This window comes from Myxine glutinosa, chromosome 4 (assembly GCF_964187855.1).
Source record: "Myxine glutinosa chromosome 4, kmMyxGlut1.1, whole genome shotgun sequence".
In the NCBI taxonomy this organism is placed as follows: domain Eukaryota; kingdom Metazoa; phylum Chordata; class Myxini; order Myxiniformes; family Myxinidae; genus Myxine; species Myxine glutinosa.
The window spans coordinates 190,537,692-190,564,780 of NC_136264.1; the positions used below are offsets into that span (position 1 = coordinate 190,537,692).

The window sequence follows — 27,089 nt, forward strand, 5'->3', positions numbered from 1 at the left end:
GTGTGAACAGGTGGAGAGATCCTTCCTGGAGGTACGAGTGAAGCTTTAGAGGAACCTGGAACAAGCTACAACACATCCAACGCTACTTTGATAAAAGGCAGAATGGGAAATGGAGCCTGCAAGAATACACAAGGACAACCAGAAATTCCACAAAAAGGTACTTGTACACATCATATGTACGACCGTTATGGTGCCGAAGCTATAAGACAGGTCGAGAATTGGTATTTGTGGACAAAGGGACATGATGAGGAGTTTCCAAGAGATGGTACATTCGAGCGAAGTCGATTGGAAAGATTGGAACAAAGATTGAAAGCCAGGAAGAGACAGAATCTAACGGTAGACTGGCTTGCATTCCATCTTTGGGATGGTGAATCCAGACAACGGGAACAGCAAGAACGGATAACGGATCTAGAACTTAAAATAAAAAGGATACAGGATACAGTGGAGGAGACAAATGCACAACTGCCCTCGAAATTAGGAACGAAAGTGACAGTTGTCCCATCAGATTTCCAGTTGTCTCCCCAAAAAGGACGGTACAGAGAATTTTTTCGTGTTTCAGGAGATAACGAGAGATTGCAGTGGCAACTCAGGGATGTAGAGATGCAGCCCAGCAATACAAGTGCACAGGTGCACAGATCAGACAACGACAGAAACCGGTGTTTCAAATGTGGACGGATGGGACATTGGAAAAGAGGATGTCCGTATACCAAAAGGAAGACAAGTTAATAGGGTAAACCAAGATCAAGGGTACCAGTGCTGACCGATACCTCAGACAATGATTAGGCCTTCATTGCTGCAAATCCCAAATGATGATTGGCCTCAACAGATTCGATTACTGGACAAACATGAATAACTGTCGATGATTCTTGTGTCTGAAAAGTTTTCAGAGCAAGAATGATTCATTTTTTCTTTTTGCTTGTTAACAAATTAATAATTAATTGATCAAATGCCAAAATTGGATCTTCTATTTTGGGCACAGCAATTTTAAATTTACAAAGTTTGGAACAATTGCGTTGCAATTTTTGGCAAACCAAGTAACAAGAGTCACATGATGATCAGGTGGGAATTTCGGACTATTGTTCCGCACGATTGATAGGTCAATGGTCGACTGACATGCAAATGGGTGTGTAGTCAAAATTTGGATAGATTATTGTGAAGGCAGAAAGGGTAATTTCAATGTGACATCATAAGGGTTTTCTAAGAATGGACTTTTGGTTTATTTGTCTATAAGCATTTTGAATTTGATTGACAAATTTTATGAAATTGAAATAAAATTGACACCCATCTGATCTGTAAATAATGGTTCCAACGCAAACAAATATGCATAATGCATGTGTGTGTGTGTTTTTGTGTATCAATCTTACAAGATTGTTGACACCGACAGTGTGCCTGTCTGGAAATGGATAGTTATATGTGGATGGGATTGGGATATGTGGATGGGATTGAATATCCAGAGAATCCGTAAAATAAAATAGAAATATAATTTGATTATGAACATTATCTCTTTTGTCAAGGGAAATGGAATATAAAAATTTGATGTGCTGGGTTATGAGCAGCCATTAATTAATAGTAAAATTGTGAGTAATTTTGGGATTCCATTTTTGATAGAATGTATATGAGAATAACATCTATTTATGGATATGAGCTTCATAAAAGGAAATGAGGAAGTACAAAATCATCCAAATTTGGGAGAGGTCTTACACTGACTTCCCAGAATACTCTGCTCATGGATTTTATATATATAAACTTGAATTTTATCAGCATATAAATTGTGCTTTCTGTATGGATGTGTTTTAGGCATAGATGATATGGGAAAAGAGTAAAGAAAATTTTGCTGGTTTGAACTATTGTGGGTTTTCAGTTCTGGAGTTTAAACAAAGTCACTGGTTAACAGATGAGAAAGGATAGTAAATAAATTATTCTCTGCTGGGCAAATTAAGTACGATATTACTAAGACTTATGAGAGCTATTGTTCCGCCTTACAGCAGTGGAAAATTATTGGAAAAAATTAGATCCAACATAATGAATCTATATAAGAATGTGATAAGGATAATATCCTCAATTTGTACTAATTATTTGATTGTGGGTAAAGGAATTAAGTCATCGTAGTGGATTGTTAACAGCAGCCTGAAAATGTCCTGAGAGTGTGCATCCATGTAATCAGAAATCCCAGATTTGTTTTTACAAACAACATTTTGGTAGAGGTCTTGTGTGGAACACTTCCTTGGTAGATAAAAAACGGTACTGCATGCTGGCAGCCACTTTTGCGGCCAGTTAGGCCAAACAAATTGAGAGGAAATTGTAGTTAAATACGTAAGTTACACATGGCTATTTGTAAAAAAGGAAATTTGTTGAGATGGGAAACATTTTTCGAAGGTTTATTAAGGTGTTATAATATGACATGTGGCAAGGCAAACTATTGGATGGGAAAATTAGATCTGGCTATAGAATAAATTTATTGACCCCTTGAAGTTAATCCTTCGAATCATTGTTTCACTGGCATTTTTGTTCAAATTGGAAATAGTTTGGTAAAGCTTTGGTTAAAACCTTTGGTTGCGGTATCTTGGAACGAATTGATAAACCATAGGAGATTGATAAAAATAGAAACAAATATGGACCCAAAATAGAAAGTTGGATTCATGCCTCTCATTGCAAGCAAACACATGGGGCTAAGGTGGACGATCCCACAGAAAATGAGCCTGCACCTAGCAGCCCAGCAGAACATTCAGTGGTAGAAAAATGATAGTCGTGATTTACAGTCATTTGAATTACATTTTAACACCCCTTGCATTGATAAACATTACATTTTCAACATGTGATATTCCTACTTGGAATAGTGACATTTATTTGCCTACATGACATACAATTATCTACTGATATTAATACAGCATGAGTGAAAAAATTAATGTATCACAACTACACTCATGATCAGGGGATTGAGTTCAACCCCGGGAGATAGGGGGATCAGGGTAAGACAAACAATCTGATTATGTTACATATTAAGGGATTTTCTTTATTTACCTTTTAGGAAGCTTGTTAGTTTGGTATATAATGTTAAATGTCGTCGACATATAACTATGTCATAGATATGAATATATACAAGGAGTAGCAGACTTGTTTGTTGGTTTAGTAGTTATATTGGCAATTGTTTTAGTGGTGGCTTGCTTGAAAGCCTTAGTGACGGTGTGTTTGAATAAGGTAACCAACAACACGATGATAACACATGAAGTGACAAATGAGGAAAGAAATGTGGAACCAGAAAAGGAAGACTTTTATGGCGACATAAACAGTTGAATTAAGATAATGGCATAACGACAATGTTATGAGTTGTGTCAATTACAATATCAATGAACTCATATCACCACGAGTGACACACTGTTAAAAAAAAAAAAAAAAAAAAAAAAAAAAAAAAAAAAAAAAAAAAAAAAAAAAAAAAAAAAAAAAAAAAAAAAAAAAAAAAAAAAAAAAAAGAGAGAAAAGAAAAAGTGGAGAGGAATTATGGTAATAATACATTATGCTTAATTTGTTGGTTTGGAAAAATTGTTGTTGGGAATTAGGTATTCCCGTTTGTGATTGTAATCATATACAATGCTATTCTTAGTTTAGTAATAAAATACATACCTGATTGAATATTATTTGTGTGACGCATATAAATGAATATAACTTTTTGAGTTAAGGAAAAACAACAAATTGTTGAATGTGAAACTGTCGGAAGATATACATGATTATGCTGATTTCATGGTAAGATGTACCCTATCTGATTCAGTGTGTGCGGAAAGCAGATTCAGATATGACTGAGCATAAAGATAAGACGAGATCACATTTTGGAGGGATTGCTAACGGAATTGGGAAGATGTTCGAGAAAGAAAATTTGTGGCTAAAAAATGAAGTTAATCGTGGCATACACCCTCTTTCTCAAAGAATGATGAAGACATTCTCCCGTGTAACTTGGAGATGAATGCTTACCTTCACCAAGGAAATTTATGTGACCATTTGCCTGGATCACACTGCAACATATGAAAGAAAGGCGATCACTTACTCTTGTTCGAAGACTTGGAACATTCATCACATCAGAAGTTGCAGGACAACGACATTTTACCTGCAACCTCTGTGAAATGCGGGAACATATGTTATTACTTCACCAACTTGCGGGGAGCCAGCATGGAGCTGCAAACAAATGGCTGTGCCTTTTCACAACAGCTGTGCACAATTCCGCTGGTTGCTCATGGTATGGACCATGGATGACCTGAACACCATGGTCCCAACATCATTGTGGATGCATCCGGCATCCCTGTTCCACATCTTGCTGGCCAATCAACGTCACACCAATACTTGCTGCCCACTCATAATGAGGGAAGAGGCAAGTCGACTACAACTGGGCGAAGGCCTTGTTCAGGAATTATTATGGTTTACAGCAAAAGTGGCAAGAATGCTACATGGAGAGCAGGGTCAGTCTATGACTCCGCACTGTTACCACAACAGCGAAATCCTACACGAAGTAGTGCAGGTGTTATGAAGACAGAAAATGTTTCATACCTGGATTCAAACACAAGTGATCAGCCCTTCCTTTCAAACAAAGAGTCAACATTTGTGTGGAGGCAAACGTTTTTGCCAGATGTTGCAGATGCTTTACAAAACTTGAAAATGAAGTGAAATTGTTGTATCTTGGTGATGGTGAAGTGTTGTTTTGAAAAGATATTTGTGATGCAAATGCAATAGATTGAACAATATGGAAGGAGTCAATGACCAACGAAATGTTTTGTGATTCTTGCAGGATGACGGTGTATGCCCAAGGGAATGTAATTACCAAAGTTGTGGTTTGAGTACTTGTATTGATATTTACTTATACTTGTATTGATATTTACTTATACTTGTATTGATATTTACTTGTAGTGATTGATTATTTACTTATACTTGTATTGATATTTACTTGTAGTGATTGATTATTTACTTATACTTGTATTGATGTTTACTTGTAGTGATTGATTGTTTACTTTTATTGATGTTTAGATTAATGGTTAATATAAACAAAAACAAAAAGATGAGGGAATTGTGGAAATGTAACTCATTGATTGTAACTCAGTATAACTCATTGGTTGGAAGCAGGTACTAGCAGGGGGTTGTAAGAATGTCAGGAATGTATCTCGCTCTGTCGAAGCTGGGAGTCCTTTTGTCCACCTTTATTACGACCCCGGGCTAACACACATTCCCAAGCCCGCACTATTTGTTTTTGGACATCGGGATGCAAAGAGGGTGAAGAACCTCCCCAGCAGGGAGGCGGTTGTGGATGACCAAGGAGCTTCAGCGCACGGAGGATTAACATTCAGCGCACGGAGGATTAACTCCAATTTGCCCATATAACCAAGAGCAAACTTTGAGTCAGGAGGACTTGCTGCGAGGAGCTCTGACGAACGGGACCATGGCGGAGGAACATCAGCCGAACGAAAAGGACCATGGAAAAGAGTTAATCTCAGCCATTGAATAATGCGGTATTATTTGGTAAATGGAATCAAGTGAATAACCAGTTAATAAAGTTGTGACCTTTTGTAAAACCTGTTTCCGACCATTGGCGTCTTGAGTCTCACCCTCCACTTCCGCGACACCACCATACTAGGAGAGAATGAACAATTGAACAGAATTTCCCACCATACTAGGAGAGAATGAACAATTGAACAGAAGTTCCCACCATACCAGGAGAGAGTGGACAATTGAACAGAAGTTCCCACCATACTAGGAGAGAACGAACAATTGAACAGAAGTTCCCACCATACCAGGAGAGAATGAACAATTGAACAGAAGTCCCACCATACCAGGAGAGAGTGGACAATTGAACAGAAGTTCCCACCATACTAGGAGAGAACGAACAATTGAACAGAAGTCCCACCGTACCAGGAGAGAGTGAACAATTGAACAGAAGTTCCAACCATACTAGGAGAGAACGAACAATTGAACAGAAGTTCCCACCATACTAGGAGAGAATGAACAATTGAACAGAAGTTCCCACCATACTAGGAGAGAACGAACAATTGAACAGAAGTCCCATCATACCAGGAGAGAATGAACAATTGAACAGAAGTCCCACCGTACAAGGAGAGAATGAACAATTGAACAGAAGTTCCCACCATACGAGGAGAGAATGAACAATTGAACAGAAGTCCCACCATACGAGGAGAGAATGAACAATTGAACAGAAGTTCCCACCATACTAGGAGAGAATGAACAATTGAACAGAAGTTCCCACCATACTAGGAGAGAATGAACAATTGAACAGAAGTTCCCACCATACCAGGAGAGAGTGGACATATGAACAGAAGTTCCCACCATACTAGGAGAGAATGAACAATTGAACAGAAGTTCCCACCATACTAGGAGAGAATGAACAATTGAACAGAAGTTCCCACCATACTAGGAGAGAACGAACAATTGAACAGAAGTTCCCACCATACCAGGAGAGAATGAACAATTGAACAGACGTTCCCACCATACTAGGAGAGAACGAACAATTGAACAGAAGTTCCCACCATACTAGGCGAGAATGAACAATTGAACAGAAGTTCCCACCATACTAGGAGAGAATGAACAATTGAACAGAAGTTCCCACCATACGAGGAGAGAATGAACAATTGAACAGAAGTTCCCACCATATTAGGAGAGAATGAACAATTGAACAGAAGTTCCCACCATACTAGGAGAGAATGAACAATTGAACAGAAGTTCCCACCATACTAGGAGAGAATGAACAATTGAACAGAAGTTCCCACCATACTAGGAGAGAATGAACAATTGAACAGAAGTTCCCACCATACTAGGAGAGAATGAACAATTGAACAGAAGTTCCCACCATACTAGGGGAGAATGAACAATTGAACAGAAGTTCCCACCATACTAGGAGAGAATGAACAATTGAACAGAAGTTCCCACCATACTAGGGGAGAATGAACAATTGAACAGAAGTTCCCACCATACTAGGAGAGAATGAACAATTGAACAGATGTTCCCACCATACTAGGAGAGAATGAACAATTGAACAGAAGTTCCCACCATACTAGGAGAGAATGAACAATTGAACAGAAGTTCCCACCATACTAGGAGAGAATGAACAATTGAACAGAAGTTCCCACCATACTAGGGGAGAATGAACAATTGAACAGAAGTTCCCACCATACTTGGAGAGAATGAACAATTGAACAGAAGTTCCCACCATACTAGGAGAGAATGAACAATTGAACAGAAGTTCCCACCATACTAGGAGAGAATGAACAATTGAACAGAAGTTCTCACCATACTAGGGGAGAATGAACAATTGAACAGAAGTTCCCACCATACTAGGAGAGAATGAACAATTGAACAGAAGTTCCCACCATACGAGGAGAGAATGAACAATTGAACAGAAGTTCCCACCATACTAGGAGAGAATGAACAATTGAACAGAAGTTCCCACCATACTAGGAGAGAATGAACAATTGAACAGAAGTTCCCACCATACTAGGAGAGAATGAACAATTGAACAGAAGTTCCCACCATACTAGGAGAGAATGAACAATTGAACAGAAGTTCCCACCATACTAGGGGAGAATGAACAATTGAACAGAAGTTCCCACCATACTAGGAGAGAATGAACAATTGAACAGAAGTTCCCACCATACTAGGAGAGAATGAACAATTGAACAGAAGTTCTACCGTACTAGGAGAGAACGAACAATTGAACAGAAGTCTAACTCAACTGGGAGGGAACAAAAATCATACAGAAATGCATCAATGCTGAGAGAGAACGAATTATGGGGCTCTACCGAGTGCCGTTCTAGTTTCATTCCTGTTTTGCTGGTCGTGTTTTTTGTCCAATATTTTGTGCCAAACGATATCTTGTTTTGTTTAATCATCGGCCTTGGTAAAGTCCAGCCGAAGGGTTTGGCTAATCGGGTTGGTGCTTCTGCCTCCATTTTTGATCGCACTTGCTTCGTTCTAGTTCTAGTTCGTCGTTCTAGTTCTAGTTCTTCGTTCTTGTTCTACTTCGTTCTTGCTTCGTTCTAGTCCTAATGAACTTGTGAAAATGAAAAATCATAATGAAAGTTCAATAACCCTGCGATATAAAATGGAATTACACTTTAAATACATGAAATATAACGTAGTATCGGAGGTACAGCAGGACTAGCAGGTTAGACTTTCATGAATAAATGGTCAAATCGGCAACCACAATATATAAATCGGCAACAAGCAATGGTAATGTACTGTATCTCATCTCCTCTTCTCCTGATTTCCTCCCCTCAATGTCTACAGCAAATGAGGTGGCGTCGTCTGTCCTCGCGCTCGCTGCAGCACAACCAATCGCATCACCTGCGTGCCAGTGCGACCCCCTCGGAACCGTACCGGGCCAGGTTTCGTGCACCAGAGACACGGGAGCCTGTATCTGCAAGCGCTACGCCATGGGCAGGGACTGCGGCCAATGCCTGGTACAGTATCGTGAGACTTGTATCGCTTACTTCCTGGTTCTCTCCCCAAGCCGACTTCTTATCTTTGTTACTTCTGACTCCACCTAAGGTGGACAGAGGTTAACTTTCCAACCATGTTTGTCTGTCTGTCTGTCTGTATGTGTGTCTGTACCATGTCTGACTGTGAACAGGATATCTTAAAATGTTATGGACGGATTTGGATGAAACTTGATGGACAGGTTGGGAGTGTGACAAGGACGAATTCTTTCAATTTTGGTGAACATCCAAATGTGGGAACGATATTTTTTTGTATTTTAAGTGATTCTTCACCATTGAGGGATGGGGCCAAAATGATATGTTGAATGATGTTTCAAATAGTTGTGGACGGGTTATGACAAAGCTTAGTGGATGAGTTCAGTAAATAAAAATAAAAAGTTGATTCGATTTTGGTTTAGGTCTGTCCTCGCGATCCTATCAGTGGGATACGTTATGTTTGTATAATCACGTGATACATGAGCGGTTTGACGGTCATGTGACTTGGCTCGTGGATACATGATCCAACATGGCCACCGCCATGTTGGCTGCAATACACGAATCGTGTTAACTCTGGTCCCATGTGTTCATATGGATCAGAGGAATGTTTTGAATATGGCTCATGAGGGTCATCCATGCATCATGCGGACAAAAGAAGGATGTGGAGATTTGGTGTGGCGGCCTGGAGGTGACCGTTGTATCGAAGAGCACATCAGGGACTGTGAAGCTTGTGCAGTAATGAGAAATCTTAGAAATCAGTGCAACCACTACTCCAACCCATACCTTAGCCAGACAAAGTCCCATACCTTAGCCAGACAAACTGTGGAGCCTGAATCAGGTTGACATCTTTGGTGATGTAATTGCTGCTCCCGAGATCGAAAGATTCCTTGTTGTAGTGCATGACCTGCATTTCATGTGGCCAGAAATTGCAGCTGCGACTGCGAGTCGTGACTTCAAGAACTATCATGAAAATTATCAGCAGGCTCTTTGCTACATGGGGGCTGTCCGAAGTTATTATCACCGACAACGACCCACAATTTGTCTCGTATGAGTTTCAAACATTCTCGGGACATGCTGGGATAGAGTATTGCCGCACAGCTTGCTATAGCCCACGATGCAACGGTGGAGTAGAAAGGTTAAACCATGTGATCAAAGAAAGTCTTGCCGCTCAATTGACAGACAGGAAGACATCCAAAGATGCAGTTTGAACCATTCTACAGAATTGGCGCTCAACACCAGATGCTCTAACACAGTGTACCCAGCTGAATTGATATCCAGACATCAACAGATGGCACAGGATTAGCTAGCGATATTCAAGAAAAACAGCAATGGGTAAAAGAGTAGGCCTACACAGACCGATGTCGAAGATGTTGCCACTCTATCCTGAAACAATGTGAATGGGTCTGAACTAAGCGACCAACTCGTATGCACAAATTGGCACCATCTATATCGTAGATGTTCGTAGAGGCATGTGAGTAGTGTAATAATGTTGGTTCTGGGACACCCCAAATCCCCATTCACTTACATGTTAATTTTTCCATTCCCTCATTGCCCCTAAACACCTCTATTTCTCTCACCCTGTTCTTTACGAACCTTCTAACCTTTTGACATGTTATCCTTATTCATTAGACCACTTAAACAATGGTCCTTCTGTGTGAACCTGTGATCCTTCTGACCTTATGGACCTTTTAACCTTTTACTCTTAATATCATCTGGTGAATCATCTTTGACCCACTCAAACAACGACCCTACAAATATTTGTTTATGTGTGGGAATAATTTAATTCTCCTACAACTCTCCTCACCGTCTAATACATTAACAAAAAATATGTTTGAGTTTGGTTCTTTATCAAGATATTTTAACTGAGCTAAAATAAAATGATAAACCTCCCTCAATGTTCTTGTCTGAGCGCCTCCTCTCCCACATACCATTTTTAAATTAATGTATATATTTTCCTGACAACCATCAAAGTTTTCCGTCCACTCAAAAATATTTTTATCTTTTTTACCCAACTCACCGGTATTTAAATTAATTCTCTTATTTGTTTTGTGAACTTTTTTCCAGTTGCCTTTTCAATTATACCTATTTGATATTTTTCACATTCATTATGTTTTCCATTTATATACCAAGGTTGATTACACCTCCACTCTTTAGTCTGGTTGATACTTGGTTCTATCATTTATATAATAGTAAAAAAGGCGGCGGTAGCCCGTTAAAATCCCCAACCCCCCCTTTTTAACTTATCACTTATATATATCTTATCACTTATATATATCTTATCACTTATGTATATCTTATCACTTATATATATCTTATCACTTATGTATATCTTATCACTTATATACTTATATAACCATAAGGGAGACTATCAATTCCATTTTCTAAAATAAACCTCTTATCATCAAAAGCCCCCAATGCTTTCTTATTTATCTCTTCTGAATATAATTGATGTTTATAACTTCTTATTCCATTAATCTTTCTAAACTCTTCTTTCTTTGTTGTTAAACAGTTATAATAATCCTTAAAGTTTATTGTTTCTTTAATAACATTTTTCTTTACACCTTTTAACTTCTTATCAGTCTTTTCAACGTTATTCACAATGTATTTATAAGCATAAGCCTTTGACCTCAATCCCACAAATTCACTCATAACATTTCCTCCTAATTCATCCTTGAACTTTCCAATCACCTTTTTATTTTTAGAAGAGAACAACTCACTCTTTGGACTGTAATTACTCGTGTCATAGATATTAATGTCTCTTTTCATGTCTGAATAAACATCGTTGGTATTAATTTTCAAAATAAAACTATCTGTATCCATATAAAGTAGATTAACATCATTTTGATATTTCTTCCTCAAGTTATTATAAAAGTAATCATACATTAATGACTTTGATAAATCAAGAATTGATGTTCCAATATAAATAGGTTTGTCCATTTCAATACTCTCTTTAATCAAATGGATCGCACAAAAGTTCTCAGTAAAGACCTCAGCTCGAGTAAAACTCGGTCTATTAATTAATTTTGATGCTTGTTCCCAAGATGTTGATAGTCTGATATTTTGTCTTTTCCTCACATTCTCCATAGTCTTACCAAAGACCGCATTATTCATCAATTTATAAAAGTCTTTCTCAAAATCTGTTTTTGACTCTGTTCTTCTTTGTGTATTAAAATCAATGTACCCCTTTAACCAATGACTTTGATTGAACTTTAGAACCCTATGGATCTTCTCTACTCTTAGACCTTTTGATAAATATTGTCGCAAATTTCTTTGGTGTAGAACATAATTTTTCTTGTTATATAATGTAGTAAGTAATTTTTCTGTTGATTCACCTATATCAAACGATCGTTGATAATCACTCAACCATTCTTTCTTTGGACTTTCTTTCTCACAAGCAAATGGGAGATCTTTGTGTAGGTTATGGAGTTCCTCTGGATATTTCAAATCAACTTCAAAATAATAACCAACTTTTTCTTCATCCAATTCTTTTTGTGTAGAGATACATACATCTTGTAAAACGTTTTTGTAGTCTTTTTCCTTTACCCATCTAAGTTTTCCATAAGGAAGAGCCTGAGACATTGCCCAGCCATACAGGTTGTTCGCATCATAGTACATCAAGTAAGAACTCTCTTTCGTTGGATCATAATTTGGAAGATATTTGTTATTTGCTTTTGCGTATCTACTCGAGCAGACTTGTGAAATTCCACCTCTTTTTGCCTTTTCAATCATCAAAAGCATATCAACATCGGTTATCAAATCCAAATCTTGTTTTGTCATTTTCAACATCGCACTCCAGGCCAATCCAGGTGCTGTGTAGTAGTGAGCAGGATCCAATCCATATCCAGTGCGACAAACAGATCTAAAGGCTTCAAATACATCGGCCAATAAAAGCACATCAGTTTTGAGATACAAATCGTGATACTCGCCAAGATTCTTGATGTTATATTTTTCCCAAACATTTTGTGCGTGGACATAATCTTTATCAGATATATTACTGTTGTTTAATTTGTTATAGAAATTTTCTTTTGAAGGAAGTTGTGTTTCATTGAATCTCTCAAATGAGTCCATATAGTCATAGGGGTAAATTCCCTTTTGTGTTAGAAAATCTTTATCTAAAAAATACTCTGAAAGACATGGAAACTCTTTTAGATTTTGAACCAAGTTAGCCAATGGACTTGCCATGAATTTAAATGTATCAAGAAATCTGATATGAGTAATAGGAGATGTGTGAATTGTTTTTGTGAATGAAATGTATTTCTGATCCGTGTTTGGAATTGCTGAGATACTTCCAGAAGTCTTTGAGAGTTCCTTGATAAATAGATGTGTATCATAATGAGCGTTGTTATGAAGAAAGACAGGAATGAAAGAGGGGAGTTGATAATTAATATTACAACTTTGATGAGCCGGACCTCTATATTTACCAGTGAGATGACAATGGTCTCTAACCTTTAGACCTTCACCAATTTTCTTCTCACAAATATGACAGCCAACCTTTGGTTGTCTAAATTCTCTTTTTTCTTTACTTGTTAAGGACATTGGTTTATTGGTTTCTCTCATTATCTTGGTTAATCGAACACAGTCTTTTTCTAGTCGTTTCACAAACTCCTCTGGGGTATTTGAGCCTCTATACACCTCTAACTTGTTATATTTATCACCAACGGATGATTTGATATAATAACAAAAACCACAAGGAGTATGTTTTTGATATTTATTTGTGTATGATTCTTTTGGATCTGGAGAAGCAGTATCTATTTTTTCTTGAATACTTTCAAAATCAGCATATATAACAAATGGATGTTTGATCTTTTTATTTTCATCTTTGAATGTGATCTTTGAGCCTTCTTTAGGCATATTGATTACCGTTGATTTATGTTCGCCACAATAATTTGAATGTTTATCTAATCTTTCTTGTGAATTGAAGAAGTTAAGACAACGCAAACAAATATATATTTTATTTGTTCTCTTACAGACTTGTGGTTTTATTAATTTAGCAATATCTTTGATGTATGTATAATGTGAATTTTCGTCTGAATTAAAATATAGAAGATTAATATGAGTTGTTTACAATTGTCAGAAAGCTTTAAAACCTGAATGTTGTTTGTTTCTGTTAGACCACAAACATTAACTGATAAATTATTCATCTTTTCAAATTTAGGAATATCATTTAAAGTCATCGGAAACTTTAGATCTTTCGTATTTAATGTATTCTCATATTTTTTATAATGAGATACTCTTTCATCATGAAAATGTGGAGGATGTAAGTGTGCTAAAATAGACCAGAGAAAACATTTATTGTCTTTATTTTTGATATTGATAACTGCTTTTCTATTTTTTATAACACTGGGTAAATCAATGTAAGAAGAAGCTTTTAGAGGATCTGATTTAAGAATATGAATGTCTATGTAAATAATTTTTCCTATATTGAATCCACTTCCTACGATTGAATTATCCACATCTTGCTCTTGTTTAATAAGTTCATCATAGACTCCTGATGTTTTAAAATCTTGATATGAAGATATAAAGTGTGGCTCAGTTCTCATGTATGGTGTATCTATAACTCCTTTATCCTTTGTCATTTCTAATTTTACCCCCATATAAAATTTAAGTGGTTTCATTTCTTTTAGTGTTGTTTTTAATCAATGTTTGAACAGCAGGTTTGACTATTTCTACAGCATCAACTATAGACTTTGGTTCGGAAGGTTTGAAGTTAAAGATTCGAATCCTGATATGTCTTTTGAAAGCACCATCAGTATTTTTAATAGTAAACAATTTTGACAAGTGTTTGTTAGTTTTAAGATGGGCTTTAAACCCCTTCTTGAGGATGGTTGTTTTACAGACCTTACAATGTTTTGTTTTAGGTGGAAGAGGGGAAAGTTTGTTAAGAATGTTGTATGTATGTTTTGCGGTGAGAATATGTTGTTTATAATATTTTACTTCCTTCTTGCAAGTATCACAATAAACCATATTTATAGCGTGAGAAAACGTGGTGTTTTATATATATCACTGTGCTTAAAATAAAACACTTTTGAGCTTTAGAGCTCCGTTTTATATATATCGCTGTGCTTAAAATAAAACACTTTTGAGCTTTACAGCTCCGTTTTATATATATCGCTGTGCTTAAACTAAAACACTTTTTCACTCAGAATCATCTAAGTCATAACTATCACATGAATACTCAGAATCATACTCAGAGTCATCAATAAAGCTACTCTCATAACTATCATTTGAGCACAAACTATTAGTATCATAACTATCATCTGTGTTCAATGAAATACTATCATCACCATCGTCCGAGTTCAATGAAATACTATCATCACTATCGTCCGAGTTCAATGAAATAGTAAAATCTTCACTGCTGTAATGACTCATATTTAATTAGCAGAAAAAACCTTTCCATCTATACCAATATACTTTCTTTCATTAACGGATTCAATCTCTACATTTTTAATATCAAAAGTTATCTTTAAATAATCTCTAACTATCATAGAACGAAATGACATTTCACCAGAAATATTAACATCATTCATTTTACTTAGATCTACACCCTTTGGATTATTAAAGTAAATACAAATTTCTCCACGAGTATTGTTGATGGTCTTATCATTCTTTTTCAAAGTATCGTGGTCAATCACTTTTTCAAGCTTTGAATAAATTGCCAGGAGTAGAGGAGAAACTTTTGTTAGATTTACTTTAATGGATGTCTTTCCAGGTATAGTTAGAGCTCTTCCTTTAAATGAAATAGAGGGGCTCATGTTATTTTCCATAACTGGTTTTACCCAAAAATTTCCATATTTATCTTTGTTCAATTTAACATCTTTGACATATTTTTCTATATCTTTCACCGAAGTAGAGATTGATTGAAATTTGTCTTTTGTGCTTTGAAACATTGTATTTATTAATGAATAAACTTGCGTTTAGTTTAAGTAAAAATTTACCATATAAATATGATAAGTTCTGAAGGATATTTAGAATTTCCAGACTCTCCATATGATAAATTAGAGAATTGTCCAGCTTGTGATAGAATAGGGCTTAATAATGAGGGTTCATATAAACAATGTATTTTCTGTGATTTAATTTTAATTAATGATAATAAAAAATATAAAAAAATATCTAACTCTTTTAAATTAGAACCAAAAATGAATTACTTTACAAGATTAATAAGAGAGATGAATGTTAAGTATTGTGATGATAATACACCATTTCTTTCAAGGGAAGAGACTATTTGTATTGAGAAAATGTATAAGGGTTTAATGATATTTATTATTCAAAAGAATTTTAATGGAAATGTTAATACAAGATACTATATAAATAAAATAATGAATTATTTTGAAATTAAATCCGAACTCAGGATAAAATATAGAGTTTCTAAAATAGCTCAAAAAAAGTTAGATGACTTGTTTTCCAAATATATAAATGAATGGTTTTTTACCCATTTGGGAAAATAGGATAAAATTTAATAACCATAAAAACATTCCAAATTCATTGAGATGTCTAATAGTTGGTTCAAGCGGATGTGGAAAAACCTGTTTACTTTTAAAGATGCTCCTTGGTCCTAATTTTTTCGATTATGATAATTTAATAATTTTTACAAAGTCTAGTTTTCAACCAGAGTATCAACTACTCTCACAGGGTTTTAATGCAGGTCTTAAAAAGGAAGACATTATCGGTTTATTTAAACTTCAAAACAAACTAAATGATTATAATATTGAAGATATAATACAATTATTTTGTGATACACAGAAATCAAAATCGAAACCAAAACCCATAACTTGTATTCTCAGTGATAATACGGATGATATACCTTCACCTCAAGATTTAGATAAATCAAAAAAGAACCTCGTCATCTTTGATGATTGTGTTAATGAGAGAAACCAAACAGTAATGGACAGCTACTATACAAGAGGGAGACATTCTTCTTGTAATTGTATTTATCTTAGTCAGTCATATTTTCAACTCCCTCGACGCTCAATGAGAAACAATGCCAATACTTTTATTTTATTTAAGTTAAATTCAATAGATGTAAATAATTTTTGGAGAGATAATTGCTCTACGTTATGTAGTAAAAAAGAATTTGAAAATTATATGAAACACACGATTGGAAAATATAAATATATTGTTGTGAAACAAGATGAGATATTAAAGGATGTATTTTTATTTTAAACATAATTACATATATAAATGACAACAATTATTATTAACCTTGTGGGTAAATCTGCTTCTGGAAAGAACTTTCATAAATCTAAACTCTTGAATAGTAAAAATGAAAAGATTGTAAGTTTTTTTTAAAAACACCCTATGATTCGTTTTGTGAGTACTACAACCAGAGCAAAGCGACCAGGAGAAGTAGAAGGGAAAGATTATTACTACATTTCAATGGAGGAACATATGCGATTGAGGAACGAAGGTCAAATATTTGAGGAGGTCTCTCTTGGTTCTACAAAATATTCACATTGTAGGAGTGAGTTAAATAAAGTGAAATCTAATGGTCTTGGGATTTTAGAAACTAATCCTGAAGGAATGAGACAAATTATTAAACATTTGTGTGGTGATGGAGTTAAGATTTTATCATTCGGTTTTGATATCGATGAGGAGACTCAACGCAAACGTATGAAAAGCAGAGATACAAGTATTAGTGAAGAAGAAATAACAACTCGTATTAATACCAATAAAGAATTTGATGAAATATTTAAAGAAAAGGATTTATTTCAACACATTTACTATAATGATGAAGAAAAGGAAAATTTTCCCATTGACCTTTACAATTCATTAAATGATATTTTTCAATAAATAAATACAGAAAATGAATACCGAAGAAAGAGCAAGAAATTTAAAGAACATCAAGAGTTGGTTTCAAAAGTTGTAAAACAACAGGAAGAGATAAAGAAGAAACAGAGACAGAAACTAACTGGTGAAGAAGCCTTTGAAAGAAAACAAGAGAAATTTTTTAAACCGCTTTTAAAAACTCAACACCCTACAGTTCCCACGGTAGAATTTACTCCGAAAAAACTTCAAATGCTCAAAGATTTTAGTCAGATAACAAAACAAGAACTTGGAAAATTAGAATATAATGATGAAGAATTATTTCAGAAACTTGAGGAGGTAAATCAACCCCCTAATTATGTAGTGGAAGCTCTTCAAAACAATGAATATTTGGCAGATTCAAAAACCAGAGCAGGTCTCATTCCAACAGAAGAACCAGCAGTGTTCCATCTTGTGGAAGAAAAGGTATTGATATTTAATGATGAATTGATGTTCTTGAGTTCTACTCAACCAAATGTTAAATTAACTCCAAGATTAATGTTTCTTCTAACAAACCCCAGATTCAGCGGTTCAAAATATTTTGAGGAACCACTTGATATGGAAAGAGAGGAAGATAGGGTATATATTGAGTTGCTAAATGCACTTGATTATGGAGTTTCTGTTGCTGGTAAAAGTTAGAAGAATGAGAAGGAGAAACATATTATTGATGCTTTAAGTAAGCTTGGTTCAGGTGTTAGTTTTCTTCCAAATGACCCATCACAATTAGTTAATAGGCTATTATTGTTGTTAGGTAGTAAGAAGGCTGGAAACAACAATTGTTTTAATGAATCCTCAGCCATTTTAGATCAGTTGATGAATATGAAAATAATTAATAAATGTCAATACAAAGATATTTTATTAGATATTAAATAAGATGAGAAGCACAATTCTTAGTTTTAATTTCACAACGAGCGATTACACAGCTTCATTCCCTTACCCACTACAACTTGACCCCCTTACCTCATATGAGGCTTCTTTGTTGTCAATGGAAACTTACAATACCCTTTTTAATATCACAGAGAAAAACAACAAGTTTAGTTATAATCCAGGAAGTGGATATAAAACTATAACCGTTTCACCCGGAGCTTACGAGATTTCTCAAATATCTTCAGAAGTCTCTCGCCTTATGAAAGAAAAAGGTGATGAACCAAAAAATATGGTAATAGATATTCAAAAACACACTTCAAAATCAACGATTAAGCTTTAAAATAATTATAAAGTTGATTTCACGATTGAAAATTCGTTCAGAGAGCTATTGGGTTTCTCTTCAAAAAAGATTGAAACTAACGGGACGTTTTACAGTGATAATGTTATCCAAATATCCTCCGGAATAAATTCAATATTAATTCATTGTGATTTGATTGATGGTGCTTATAACGATGGAATAAGAACAAATACAATATTTTCATTCAGTGCATACTCAACCCCGATTGGTTATAAATTTAATATGGAACCAAAAAATCTTGTCTATATACCTGTGTCAGGAAAAACCATATACAGAGTAAATTTTAGGATAACCGACCAAGATAATCGTATGATATCCTTTAATGATGAAATTATATCCATCAGAATTCACCTACGTGAAGTTTTTCAATAAATAAATAATGGTTATTGTGAGAAAACACGAGTTGGGAAAATATAAAATAATTACAGGGGAGGGCATGTACCTTTCACCATACTATAAGGGTGAAGGTATGTTTCTTGGGAGAGGATACTATAAACCTAAGAGACAACGAGGTGTAGGTCATCAATTTCGAAATAAAGGAGATGGGATAATTGATACTCTAATGGGTATTGGTTCAACCATCCTTAAACATAAAGACCGAATTGGTTCAACTGCTTCTGCCGTGGGTTCAGTTGCGGGTGCTATAAAGAGTATAAAAGATGCTCAAAAGGAGTCTCATAAATTACAAGCAATCAAAGAAATAAAAAAAGGTAAAACTCAACTATCTTCACAATAACGACAAAAAATCATTAAAATACTTGGGTCAGGGTTTCAACAATTTTAATGCTATATAAATACAAGTATGGAAGCGATTGATAGTATCTATGATTTGGATGATACGATTATCATTTCAAACTCCACTAAAAAGGAAGACTATTTTAAGGTAAATGCTATAACAGGAACAGACTGGAATTCAAACGGAACAAAAAGTTTTGAAATAAATAATCAACAAACTTACTTGAATATAGCTGATAGTTTCTTGCTGTGTAAATTTAAATTCACTAAGGCTGCGAATAATACTAATGCTACACTCGTAAATGATTTCTTCTGGAAAATGTTTGACAGTGTCCGCCTGTATATTGGAACACAAGAGGTTGAAGCGGTTGATTATGTCTCTACATCTGAAATGATGAAATTTACACTATATTCGTTTAGTGATAGAATGGGTAAGGGAGCTGTTGAAGGTTTTATTCCTGATATGTCAACGGGAACAAATGCTGACCCCGGTTATAGTCAAAGGAAGTCAATGTATAATGATGAAACAAAAGCAGAGAATAGTTTTACCGTAGCAGTACCTCTTAAAGGTATATTTGGATTTTGTGATTATGATAAAGTTTTGTATGGGCTTAAAATTAGATTTCAACTACAAAGGAATGATAATGTAAATAGATTGCTTTTTGGGGCTCAAAATGCTTTTGGTGATAATAATAAATTTGTTATTAATGATTTGTGTTGGTATATTAGTGAATATACTCCTAATCTTAAAACGGAAGAGATGTTAAATAGAAGACTTAACTCAAAGAAACCACTAAATGTATCATACCTTAAAAGAAGATGTCAACACGTTAAACTGGAACACACTACCTACACTTGGAATTTACGTGTTCTTCAAGGAAAGCCACGATACCTATGGCTCATTTTTAAGAAACCAGATGGAGATGAAGGCACTGATAAGAATAATGCGCTGAGTGATAATGCTAAGGTGAAACAACTTCGGGTTTCTCTTGATGGCACATTTTATCCGCGAGATAGATTGGAAATTGATTGGGAAAAAAATGATTATGCGGAAGCCTACAAGTCCTACCAAAAGGTGTGTGAAAGTAATGGTAATAATGATCCTATTTTGGATATGGTTGCGTTTCAAAAACTTTATACAATCTACGCAATTGACCTGAGTTCTCAAAAGGAAACTATAAAGTCTAATCGAGTGGATACTTCTCTATACATTGAAAGAGGGGAGAGTGAAGAGGTTAATGCATATTGTTTGCTTTTGGAGGAAACAGAATTACAGATTAATACAGATAATGGTGTTATGATTAATATCACATAGGTTTTTTCTCATAAATAAATAATTGGGGTATATGTTAATCAAATCAATCTTAATAAATTAACATCTTGTATTCAAAATCAAAAGCCTTGTATTATTAATGTTAATACAATTCAAAGAAAAGGAGCTGTAAGAATTGATGTTTTACTCACACACACACACAAGTAAAAACACTAAATGATGTTGGATCTCTTAAAATTAAAATGACGAAACCTATGTTAAAGAAATATTCAATAGACGAGTCAAGAGGAGGATTTCTCCCGTTTCTAATTCCTTTATTTGCTGGTTTAAGTGCGGCGGGAGCATTGACTGGTGGTATTTCAGCAGCGGTAAAAACTGCTAACGAAAGGAAGGCACAACTAAAAGCTCAAAAAGAATTGGAAAGACATAACAAGGAGTTGGAGAAACAAATTAGTGGAAGTGGTGTAATTGTAGATTTTGCTCAAAAACTTGAAAGTCTACCTGATAAAGCTAGATTGTTGGTTGGAGATATGCTTTCCTCTATCGCTCAAGCGGGTGTTAAACTAACTAAACAGGGTAATGGATTGTATCTTTCTCATAAATAAATGGATAAATGGTTTAAACAATTTGGAAAGAATACAACGTCAAATATAGAACTAGCTAAGTATTGTAAAACACTAAAAATTGATAATGTGTTTATTTGTATGAGAGATGAATTAATACATATAAATAAGAATACAAAGAATATTATTATGAATTTAGACACACAGAATAGTTCTCATTGGGTTTGTATTCATAATAGTCAGGATAAATATTATTTTGATAGTTATGGTATGCCACCACCTGTTGAAGTAATACAATTCTTACAGAATGGTGTTTATCAAACATTTCAAGTTCAAGAAATTAATTCTAAATGTTGTGGTCAATTATGTTTATATGTATTATTTCAACTCAACAATAATGAAAATTTTTATGATATCATTTTTAATCTAATATAAATGACATGTTGGAAAAGATGGTTCTATCTTTGGAAAATCCTCTCAGGATATTGATTTATCAAATTATTATACAAAGGCACAGGCTGAACGACAAAAATATAGTGTAAGTAAAAATATTAATATGAAGAATACTTATAAATTAATCAATTATCCAAACCCTACAGATGCGAATGACTTAATTAGATTCAGTGATTTATCATCTTGCTAGCTCTTTTCCTACAACTTGCCTTTGCCTCTTGGAAGGCTAATCCAACTGAAGGCAATCTCAGTTCCTTCCACCAAGCTCGGAACAAGTGCGTGTCTACCCTCAGGAGTGCCAGGAAGCACTATCTCTCCACACTCAAGAATGAACTCTCAAACCTGTCTCCTTCCTCCAAATCCTGGTGGCATCTGGTCAAATCCGTTTCTGGTGTTTGTTCCCCCTCCATCCCCTCCCTTACCTCAAATGGCCACACAGTTGACATCGCACGTGACAAAGCCGAATGCCTCAACTCTGTGTTTGCCTCAAAATCCTTAGTCCCAAACCCATCTCTCTCTGTTCCCACCTTTCCCAGTCGAACCAAACTGCTCCTGGACTCTGTGACCTTCTCTCCTGACAAGGTGGAGGAGTTTTTGTCAAACCTCGACTCTGATTCTGCAACTGGACCAGACGGCATCAGCCCACGGGTCCTAAAATCCTGCTCTGCCGCTCTATCTCACCCTCTCTCTGTTCTTTTCACCCTATCTTTTGCTCAAGGTCATCTGCCAGCATCCTGGAAATCAGCTAACATTACCGCTTTACACAAAAAAGGTGCAAAAACAGATCCTTGCAACTACAGACCAATCAGCCTGCTCCCAATTATCAGCAAAGTCATGGAATCCATCATTGCTTCGGATATGAAATCTTTCCTCTTCTCCAATGGCTTGATCTCTGATCATCAATTTGGTTTCAGACCAGGTCACTCTACTCTGGACATGCTGCTTCTGCTGTCTCAACAATGGATGGAGGTCCTCAATGCCAAACAGGAAATCAGAGCTGTCTCCCTTGACATATCACGGGCCTTTGATACGGTCTGGCACCCAGCTCTGCTCACCAAACTCTCCTCCTATGGTATCCATGGAAATCTCCATGCATGGCTTGCGGACTTCCTCTCTGGTCGTAGTCAACGTGTGGCGCTGAATGGATTTCTCTCATCTCCCCTTCCTGTTCAGGCTGGAGTTCCCCAAGGAAGTGTGCTGGGCCCTGTGCTTTTTCTGGTCTTTATCAATGATCTCTCTGACTCTCTGGAAAATCCTCTCTATCTCTTTGCTGATGACTCCACTCTCTGCCGCTCCATTCCTCTTCCCTCAGATCAGCAGTCTGCAGCCTCCTCACTCTCTGAAGACCTGGACAAAATCACAGACTGGTCAAACAAGTGGAACATGTCTTTCAATCCTGACAAATCTCACTCTCTTACTATGTCTCTCCGAAAAGATCGACTGGACAACCCTCCCATCTACTTTCTCAACAATCCTCTCCAAGAAGTTCTGTCACTCAAGCTTTTGGGTCTCACTATCTGCCATGATCTTTCTTGGGAAAACCACATTTCCAAGCTGGCCTCCAAAGCCAGTCGCCGACTGGGCATCCTCCATCGTGCGAAGTCCTTCCTCGGCACACCTGAGCTCCTCACCACATACAAGGCTTTCATCCGCAGCTCAATGGAATACTGTTCTCCCCTATGGGCTGGTGCTCCTGCCTCACACCTGGCTCGGCTTCACGCTGTTGAATCCAAAGCTTTCAAAATCATTGGAATCTCCCGCGATGAAGCTATCTCTGAGGGCCTTTCACTCACTCACCGCAGGCAGGTAGGTGGCCTTTCTGTCTTCTACCGACTCCTCTCCGGCCTTGCTCCCCCAGCTCTCTCTGTGCTCTGTCCCCCAAATATTCCTACAGGTCGCACAAGATCTGCCAGCAACCCTCTGATGGTTAAACTGCCGAAATCTCGGCTCTCTGCTCACCTTCACTCTTTCATTCCTCTTTTCTCCCGCCTGTGGAACAAACTCCCACACTCCCTTCAATCCCTCTCCTCCCTCCAGGTCTTTAAAACAGCTGTTCACCACCATCTCTTATCTTCCCCCATCCATAACCTTGATCTTTTCTACCCCCACTAATTCACCCCAGATCCACCTTGTTTGAAATTCCAACTTCTTTCCTGGAAATCCTGGCAGTGTCCATATGTTTATACCTCTCCCACCCCCCCCCCCCCCCTTCACATGCCTCCCCCCCCAAAGCCCTCTCCCTCCCACAGATCTCTCGATGTCTCCATGTCTCTCGGTCCCTGCTCTCAAATGTTGTGTTTGTGTCCTTCCCCCTCTCTCCCCATCTTGTCTACCGCTCCCGATGTTATTTGTTTTATGTGTCTGTTTGTCTTTCTGTGTGATTAATGTTCGCTCTTTCACGAGCCTCGATCTTGTATACAAAAAAAAAAAAAAAAAAAAAAAGGTGATTTATCACAATACATATATATTTTTAAAGAAAACAGCACGATTTGTTAAACAAGTAAAATTTACAACCACAACACCTGGTTATACTGACCATACACCTTTCCTCATTGAATTTAACTACCTGCTTACAATTGAATTTTATAAAGAAGGACATATAGTTAATATGCGAATTAATAAATGGGGGTATGATATGCCTGATTTAGGGTATAATTGGTCTTTTTCAATAAACATAGAAGACCTACATGATTTTAATCAGTCTCGTAAAGAAGAATATTATCCACTTGGTGAGGATAAGGATTTATGTGGAAGTACAATTAATAAACAACAAATACATGGTTTTAAGAAAAGAAAAATATATGATAGTATAGCGATGGTTAGCATGACAAAGAAGGAAGGTCATGAGATAAGGATAGAAAGCCAAGGAATACAAACCAATTTGGTAGTGGGAAGATGGGGTGGTATTACCTGTCATAATATTAATCTCACATATATTTCTGATACATAAATGGCAGGAAGAAGACTACAAGAGAATTATAATTTTTGTATTCAAGGATACCTACAAGAAAAGGGTGCTCGGTATTACATACCTTATGATTTGGAGCATATACATGGGAATTTTGTCATTAAAAACTGGCCTTATACTGATATTGTTAAACCCACAAATAGAGACTTGTTTAAAATATTAAATAAAAATGAACTTCTCAAAGTTATGAAATATAAAACTCTTTTAGAAATTGTCAACAAATCTTATTGGTATCCTATTATGAGAAAAATAATTATAGATACAAGAATATCTCAAAATCCAGATGAGTATATGTATAATATTCTTTGGGGCTCAAGCTCAAGGGTAGCAAGGGATGAGGAAGGAGTTAAAGAAGAGAAGGAGGAAAGAGAGAAGGAGGAGAAGGAGGAAAGGGAGAAAAAGAAGAAGGAGGAAAGGGAGAAAAAGGAGAAGGAGGAAAGGGAGAAAAAGGAGAGGGAGGAAAGGGAGAAAAGAGAGAAGGAAGAGAGGGAGAAAAAGGAGAAGGAGGAAAGGGAAAAAAAGGAGAGGGAGGAAAGGGAGAAAAGAGAGAAGGAGGAGAGGGAGGAAAGGGAGAAAAGAGAGAAGGAGGAGAGGGAGCAAAGAGAGAGGGAGGAAAAATATAAAAAGATGGAAATCAGTGAGATTAATAAAAGATTGAAGGTATTACAGCAAATAAATCAAACTCAACGCACTGAGGAGGAAAATAAAGAAATGAAAAGTCTAATGGAAATATTATTTTCAAGAATAACGGCGTCAATGTCTTCACTTTCAGGGAGGAGATTTAAACGAGAAAGTGGTGAAGAAGAAGAAGAAGGAAAAGATTATGTGGTTGATGATGTTGGTGTTATTGACTTTAGTTAGTTTTATTTGTAAATAAATGGAGGAGAGAGTGAAGACATTCCTTAGGATTCTTTATGTTTTAAAAATTAAGATAGAAATGTATATGTTGAAAACCAAAAAGGTTTTGATCCTCTGTCGGAATTTTTCTGATAAATAAATATGAGTTATTGTCTCAAATGTAAAAAGAAAACTAAATCTAAAAATATCTCTTATGTTAAAGCTAAAAATAATAGAGTTTATCAAAAAGGAATATGTCAAGTGTGTGGCTCTAAAAAGTGCCAATTCATCTCTCCTAAAAGAGGAGGAGACATACAAAGGTTTCTCTCAGGAAGTAAATTTACAACAACTGGAATTCCAGGGGAATTACATCTACCTGGATATTCGTTCTGTGGTCCTGGAACAAACCTAGATAAAAGATTAGATGAGGCTGACAATCCTAAATCTTGGTCTAAACCTATAAATAGGGTTGATGAAGTGTGTATGAAGCATGATATTGCTTATGGGAAAACCGCTACATTGGATGAAAAACATGAAGCAGACAGAGAAATGTTATATAATTTGTCTTTGATACAAAATCCTACATTGAGAGAGAAAGTTGATAGGTTTATTGTTAAAAAAATGATAAGTGTCAAATTGAAACTTGGTCTTGGTTATTCACCCTCAAAAAACTATTAGACTCCAATGATGTTATCAAGACTGAGGAGCTTTTGGCTAATGAATTACACAAACCTATAATCACAAAGTTTAAAAGAAGGAAAGTTTATTCTAAATACACCGACCACATATGGTCCGCTGATTTAATTGAATTGAATAATGACAGGGGATACAGGTATGCTTTAACCGTTATTGATTTGAGGAGTAGATTTGCCTGGGTTGTCCCTTTAAAAAATAAAAGGGGTGATACTTTAATGTTAGCCTTTAAGCTAATATTTGATCGGGATAAAAGGAAACCAAAGAAGTTATGGACTGATGAGGGAACAGAGTTCTATAACAAAATATTCATGAAATTTCTTAAGGGGAAGGGTATTAAATTATACAGCACCTTTAATGAAGGAAAGGCAGTTGTTATTGAGCGTTTTAATCGTACTTTAAAAGAGAAATTATATAAAAAATTCACACAACTCGGTTCTCCAAAATGGGTGTATTTAATTCAGGATATTGTAGATAATTACAATAATACAGTTCATTCATCAACAAAATCAAAACCATCAGAAACATTTACAAAATTAGAATATGAAAAGGAGATTAATTTGAGAAAGCCCAAGTTCAAAGTTGGTGATATTGTAAGAATATACAAATGGAAAAGCCATTTTGAGAAAGGTTATACAAAGAGATGGACTAATGAATTATTTAAAATCGTTGATGTAATGGCTACAAACCCTTGGACCTACAAATTATATGATTTAAATGGAGAAGAAATCTTGGGTTCATTTTACTCACAAGAATTACAAAAAACACAAGTAAGCAGAAAATACCCTTGAAAATAATAAATAAATAAATAAAATGTAATGGGGATACGTTTTTAAATCTGTGAACCCCAAACACAGAATCCCACAACTTTTTAGTTGGGGCTTAACTTTTGTGTGTGTATAATGGGGATACGTTTTTAAATCTGTGAACCCCAAACACAGAATCCCACAACTTTTTAGTTGGGGCTTAACTTTTGTGTGTGTATAATGGGGATACGTTTTTAAATCTGTGAACCCCAAACACAGAATCCCACAACGTTTCAGTTGGGGCTTAACTTTTGTGTGTGTATAATGGGGATACG

The 27,089-nt window shown here is 35.9% G+C and overlaps 1 protein-coding gene across 4 annotated transcripts in view; it reads left to right on the top strand.

Annotated features, from left to right (window-relative positions):
- The window catches only part of LOC137425999 (laminin subunit beta-2), a 217,698-nt gene that overhangs the window by 49,631 nt on the left and 140,978 nt on the right, over nucleotides 1-27,089 (top strand). For all 4 annotated transcript variants that reach the window (XM_078776822.1, XM_078776824.1, XM_078776823.1 and 1 more), the window contains exon 12: nucleotides 8,278-8,450. In XM_078776822.1, coding sequence (XP_078632948.1) covers nucleotides 8,278-8,450 — 173 coding nt within the window. The remainder of the gene's footprint in view (nucleotides 1-8,277; nucleotides 8,451-27,089) is intronic.